The sequence below is a fragment of the Pseudozyma flocculosa genome (assembly GCF_000417875.1).
Source record: "Pseudozyma flocculosa PF-1 unplaced genomic scaffold scaffold00003, whole genome shotgun sequence".
NCBI lineage: Eukaryota > Fungi > Basidiomycota > Ustilaginomycetes > Ustilaginales > Ustilaginaceae > Pseudozyma > Pseudozyma flocculosa.
This window is the reverse complement of record NW_006920871.1, coordinates 96,449-102,096: the sequence shown is the minus strand read 5'-3', so window position 1 is coordinate 102,096 and position 5,648 is coordinate 96,449. Positions and strand designations below refer to the sequence as shown.

Here is a 5,648-nt window from a genome sequence, read left to right as displayed (position 1 = left end):
AGGCGCGGGCGCGGGCGCCGGTGCTCGGTCCAACGGTTGGACCGGCCCCTCGGCCTCCTTCCCGCCTGCCGTGCTGCGCCTGACCGGGCCTGGCCTGGCTTGGCCTACAGGCGGCCTTCGCCTTGCCACTCGCCTTCCCCGCACCTCTTCGACCACCGAGCCTCTCTGCCTTGCCTCCTTTCCATCTCTCCCTCTCTGTCTCCCCATCCATCGCTGCGTCGCTCTTTCTGTCGATCCCTCTCTTCCCTTCGACATCACATCGAAACCCCACTGCACCTCCCCCAATCGTCCACCGACCACCAACGCCAAGATGCCCAAGGACCACGCACCCGAGGTGATGCCCGAGCTGGGCGCCACTTCTCTCTTCTCGCTCGCCGGCAAGACGGCGCTCGTGACGGGCGGCGGTTCGGGCATCGGCAAGATGATCAGCGCCGCCTACGTCCGCAACGGGTGCAAGGTCTACATCGCCTCGCGCAAGCTCGACGAGCTGCAGCGCGTCGCCGCCCAGCTCTCCAAGCTCGCCCCCGAGTCCGAGACGCGCAAGCGCGGCGACCTCTGCGTCGCCATCCAGGCCGACGTCGGCTCCAAGGAGGGCTGCGACCAGCTCGCCGACCAGATCAAGAAGCGCGAGCAGAGGCTCGACATCCTCGTCAACAACTCGGGCCTCACCTGGGGCGCACCCATGGTCGACTTCCCCGAGGCAAAGGGCTGGGACAAGGTCTTTGCCCTCAACGTCAAGAGCCAGTTCTACCTCACCGTCGCGTGAGTATGCGGGTCGAGGCGAATGCGCCTCACATAGTCGAGGCGAGAGGCTATGTCCATCTGCTGACGCCTCTTCCTTCCCCTCCCCGACGTTTTGACCTGCCATCGCGGCCACAGCCTGCTGCCGCTGCTTGAAAAGGGCAAGAGCAACGTCGACCCCGCCTCGGTCATCAACATTGCCTCGACCGCCGCCATCTCGCCCCTGGCCGAGGGCGGCCTCTCTGCCGAGGGAAGCGGAACCTACTCCTGTGCGTGTCGTCGAGTATTCTCCCCTTAAGCGGCTCTGATGATACCTGCCTCTTTGTCCCGACTGCTGACGTCGTTGCCTCTCTCCCTCTCTCTCCTCGCTCCTCGCTCCTCGCTCCTCGCCCTTGGACCGCGCCCCTTTCTCGCAGACCAACCGTCCAAGGCGGCGTCGCTGCACCTGACGCGCGTGCTGGCCAACTCGCTGGCGCCCAAGTTTATCACGGTCAACGCCATCTGCCCGGGCGTGTTCCCGTCGCGCATGACGGCCTACGGCCTCGAGGAGAACCGCGACGTTCTCGAGTCGATCCAGCCCACGGGCCGCGTGGGCACGCCCGAGGACATTGGCGGCCTCGCCATCTTCCTGGCCTCGCGCGCCGGCGCCCACTGCACGGGCACGGGCATCGTCGTCGACGGCGGCCAGAGCCTCCAGTTTGTCCCCCGTCTCTAGATTCCATCTCGATGCTGACGCGACGTCTGGCGAGGCCGTGGCTCTGAGCCGCTGCGCTCGGCGGTAGGCGCGCCGGCCAAAGACGATGCGAGGTTATAAAAAGGAGAAATGCAGAAGTGCAGAATGCGATATGAATACAGAGGGGAGAAGGGGAGAGAAGAGAAGAGGGCGTGTCGAGCTGGGTTGAGCCGAAGGCGAAGGACGCTCAGTGGTCGCTATCGGCATAGTATCTGCGCTTGAGGGTGCGGTACTTTTTCAACGAATAGAGCGTCTCGGTCTCTGCGTGGTGCGACCGAGGGGATAGGAGGAAAACACGTGGCAAGGTGAGTCGATCGCGGTCCGAAGCAGCTCTCGTTCAGCTGAATGGACCGTCCGTTCCCCGCAACGAGGAGCATCGTGTATCGACGGTGCTCATCGTGTATCGACGGTGCTCATCGCGCTCCACTGTGCTGTGCGGTGGGCCGCCTGAGCCAGAGTGTCCAAACAGACAGGATCGACAGACAGCATCGACAGACAAACACACGGGGAGACGGAGCGGACCTCACCTTTGGCGACAAACTCGGCGAGTTTGAGCTTCTCCTCGACCTGGTGCATATCGGTGAGGGCGGCGTTTTTGGCAAACATGCTTCGCAGCTTGCCGAGGAAGTTGTACGACGGGTCCGGGTAGGAGCGTCCTAGCCTGTGCAGCTGTTTCGCGATGCGAAGCAGCGGAATGGCCGGGAGGGAGAGGCGGGGGGAGGGCAAGGGGTCAGTGTCGGGACCAGGAGGGACGATGGGGTAACGAGGAGGGGATGAGGAGCGAGGGAGGGCAACGTACGTGCTTGTACAGTCCGATCGCTCTTGGTCTCAGCGGATGGCCTAGTGGTGGCATCGTCGCGTGTTCGCAATGGCGGGTGGAGATGGGAGAGCGGGATGGTGAAGATGGTGGTGAGGTTGGTGCTCGGGATGGGGAGGTGGCGAGGAGGTGGACCCCGGCTGACCGGGATTTCGGTCAGCGCTGTTGAGGCTGCTGCCGGGATGGGCATGGCATGCCCTGGCACCTCCCTCGTGATTGCGGGGGGCGAGGGAAGCGCAGGGCTGGGCAGGGAAGGGAAGGGAGGGCAGGCGCGCTGGGCTTGACTGACCCTCCACACCAATTTGGAGCAACCAGGGCCGCCAGCAAGGGGAAAAAACGTCGCCCCATTCCTCACCACCACGACCACGTTGCCATCACCGACACCCGCATCCGAACGCTTCGCTCCGCCCTGTCACCAGCCACCAGCCACCAGCAGCGACCATCAGCACCAGCAGCGACCACCAGACCATGTCCAGAACGGCGACAGACGCAGACGAAGCGACGCCCTCGGAGACGTCAGCTGCGCTGTTACGCTCCCGCACCTTTCTCACGACGCGGCTCCTCCCCGACCTCGATGGGGCTCAGACGCGCCTCGATGCCATCCTGGCCGAGATTGCAGCGTACCAAGATCTGCGGAATACGCTGAGGTCTTTGGATCCCGACCTCGCTCAAACCACACCACAAAAGGGAGCAGAGGAGAAGAGCAAGGGCAAGGTGGAGAAGAAGGCGATTGCGGAAGTGGGTCAGGGCATACTCGTCCAGACGAACCTGTACGTTTCCCCACCCCTCTTGCCCTCTCTCCTCGGCCGGGCTCGAGAAGATGAATGAGGTACAGCGCAACCTGAATTACGGTAACCCCTTCTTCCTCTGCTCTCCCCCCGCACGGCTGCACCTCGTCGCCAGACAAATGGAAAAGGACCCGCTCGTCTCGCTCGGTCTAGGCGGCTTCTACGCCCAACTCTCCAACCGACAGGCCAGAGCGTTTATCACCAAGCGCCTAGAGATCCTAGACAGGTGCGCCCGTCCGCCCGTCCGCCCGTCCGCCCGTCCGCCGTTCCACCCCTCACCCGCATTCATGCCGCCTCATCGTACCTCGAAAGGCAGGGCTGACGATTCCCACCCTCCTTTGCGGCGCAGGAAAAAGGACCTGGCCTTCGACAAGGTCGCCCAGATCGAGGCTCATGTCCACCTCGTGAGTCCCTCCATCCGCACCGCCAGTCCGTCTCGTCATATTCGTCGTCGTCATCGCGCGAGGGCTGACGTCTCTTTTTCTCGCCCCTCGCTCGCCCCGCAGACCTCGACGTCGATATCGCAGCTCGACAATCTCTTCCGTGGCGGAAGCATCGTCGACGACCTCTGAAAATCAAAGGGAAAACAACATTGCCGTCTGCGCTCCAGCGTGGTGCGGCGCAGTCTTCTATACTCCATGATGGGACGCAACGGTGCGGTCCGAATACACCCTCTGGGGCCGCCGCCGTACGAGGCTACTACTTGCGCTTCTTGGGCCCGTCGACGACCCTGGCCCTCTGCTGGTGCTTCTGCGCCTCGGCCTGGGTGCGGCGGTCGTACTCGTCGTCCTTGTAGAGCAGGCTGTTGAGGTCGCCCGTCTGGACGGCCTTCATGCGGCGCTCCATGGCCTTCTGGCTTTCGGCCACCTCGCGCTGCGTGTCCGGGTCGAGCATGGCGCTGAGCTTGGGCAGGAACAGGACCAGGGCGATGCCGACGCCCGCCAGCAGCAGCATGGGCGTGCCGATGCCCAGCATCGAGGACAGGTTGAAAGGCTGCGGCGTCGTGAAGAAGTCAAAGCGGCGCGTCGAGTGGAGAATGAGCGGGTGCAACAGCAGAGACGACGACGGGAGCAGCAGCAGCGAGCTGAGCGAGGTGCCACTGCGCCGGCGGGCGTGGAGAGAAGAGGCAGAGAGGCGAGAGGAAGAGGGCAAAAGAGGGTTCAGCCAAGCTGACGATGCGAGTGCGCTGCGGCAGCGGTATCGCCATCACTTCGACGACTCACGGCGTAAAGACGCGGATCCTAGGCGAGAGCCTGGTCGACTCGTCGGGCACATCGACGCGGAACTTTGCAAAGTCATTGGTGCGGCTGACGACCTCGAGGGTGTAGCTGCCGGTGGCGACCGAGTGGAAGATGAAGCTGCCGTCGCTCTTGACGAGGGTGGTGCGGTCGACGGGCGTCTCGCCCTGCTTGACGTAGACGCGGGCCTTTTTGGCGATCTGCTCCGCCTGCGATGGCGCCGCCGCTGCCTCTGTTGCCGGTGCGCCGCCCTCAACAGCGGGTGCGGCAGGCGTAGCAGCGGCGGGAGCGGGAGCGGGAACGTCGGGCAGAGGGATGTGGCGGAGGAAGACGCGGGTGTTTGCGCCGAGGAAGGAGAGGTCGGGCAGCTCATTGTTGGGCTGGATCTGGCCGCGCACGTCCTGGGCTGCCAGGACACCGGTGCTGGCGGCCAGCCCGAGCAGGCCGAGCAGCAGCAGCAGCAGCGGCGGCGACGGCAGCGGCCGCGTAGAGGAAGGCGTGCGGCGAGATGGCATGGTCGCAGGGGATGGGCCGAGGAGGAGGTAGCGAGGGCACTGTGGTGGGGGTTGAAGGCGAAAGGGGTCCAGCGCGGCCAAGAAGGACGAAGGACGAGGACCCAGCGCCCCCTGTGGGTGGTCCGTGGGCCTTCCCCCTGCCTCTCTCGGGCGAGTGATTGGCGACCAAAAAATGGGGAAAAGTCAGCTGAGGCAAGCCAGAGCCAGAGCCAGGGTCTGGCCTAGACGGGGCAAACGCGGCGAGCGGGTCGAACGCCGAACCACCTCGAGCTGGCTCGAGGCGTGCAGGCCAAGCCGAGCTCAAAATTCGGGCCATCGGCCTAGCTTGGCCGCACCGCGCACAGCAACACCTGCCTGCCTGCCTCAACCCTGACCCACGCCCACGCCCGCGCCCGCGGAATTTTTGCCACACAGAGGGCGACAGGCAGGCAGGCAGGCAGGCGTTTCAGCTTGACTTCGCAGCCAGCCAGCCAGCACGCACACACGCAGTCGGCCATCCAAACCACCAACAGCAGCAGCAGCGACCCTTTGCCCCCGGTTGACCCTCCACTCCATCACCGTTCCCCTAGGCCCGCGCTCATCTCTCCTCCCTTCCACCATCACCACAGTCGCCATCACCACCGCAGTCACAGGCACCACCCATCATTTCAGCCCTTCAGCGCTCTCAGTGACTGCCCTTTCGCCGCATCGCCCGCCGCACCCCCAACCCCCTGGGCACTTCCTCCCTTTCTCGCCCGTCCCTCCCCTCTCTCTTAGCGACCGTCCTCAAGCCACTCATGTCGTCGGCTCCTGCCGCCACTGCCGCCGCCGTGTCGG

General features: G+C 64.7%; 5 protein-coding genes across 5 annotated transcripts in view; 3 read left to right on the top strand and 2 right to left on the bottom strand.

Moving 5' to 3' along the window:
* Positions 1-310: 310 nt before the first annotated feature.
* Positions 311-1,456, top strand: PFL1_01163 (uncharacterized protein; the record flags this gene model as incomplete). The annotated part of the gene is made up of 3 exons (XM_007878666.1): positions 311-762; positions 880-1,010; positions 1,158-1,456. The coding sequence occupies 3 exons, from the start codon at positions 311-313 to the stop codon at positions 1,454-1,456; spliced, it is 882 nt and encodes a 293-aa protein (XP_007876857.1).
* Positions 1,457-1,661: 205 nt separating this feature from the next.
* PFL1_06849 (uncharacterized protein) lies at positions 1,662-2,327 on the bottom strand (the record flags this gene model as incomplete). The annotated part of the gene is made up of 3 exons (XM_007879037.1): positions 1,662-1,735; positions 2,002-2,143; positions 2,274-2,327. The coding sequence occupies 3 exons, from the start codon at positions 2,325-2,327 to the stop codon at positions 1,662-1,664; spliced, it is 270 nt and encodes an 89-aa protein (XP_007877228.1).
* Positions 2,328-2,759: 432 nt separating this feature from the next.
* Positions 2,760-3,651, top strand: PFL1_01161 (uncharacterized protein; the record flags this gene model as incomplete). The annotated part of the gene is made up of 4 exons (XM_007878665.1): positions 2,760-3,061; positions 3,195-3,305; positions 3,429-3,483; positions 3,586-3,651. The coding sequence occupies 4 exons, from the start codon at positions 2,760-2,762 to the stop codon at positions 3,649-3,651; spliced, it is 534 nt and encodes a 177-aa protein (XP_007876856.1).
* Positions 3,652-3,778: 127 nt separating this feature from the next.
* On the bottom strand, positions 3,779-4,832 carry PFL1_01160 (uncharacterized protein; the record flags this gene model as incomplete). The annotated part of the gene is made up of 2 exons (XM_007878664.1): positions 3,779-4,178; positions 4,303-4,832. 2 exons carry the CDS (start codon positions 4,830-4,832, stop codon positions 3,779-3,781), a joined length of 930 nt encoding a protein of 309 aa, XP_007876855.1.
* Positions 4,833-5,608: 776 nt separating this feature from the next.
* Positions 5,609-5,648, top strand: part of PFL1_01159 (uncharacterized protein) — a gene marked incomplete at both ends in the record, with an annotated part of 1,504 nt that continues 1,464 nt past the window's right edge. Inside the window, one exon of the mRNA XM_007878663.1 lies at positions 5,609-5,641. Coding sequence (XP_007876854.1) covers positions 5,609-5,641 — 33 coding nt within the window. The remainder of the gene's footprint in view (positions 5,642-5,648) is intronic.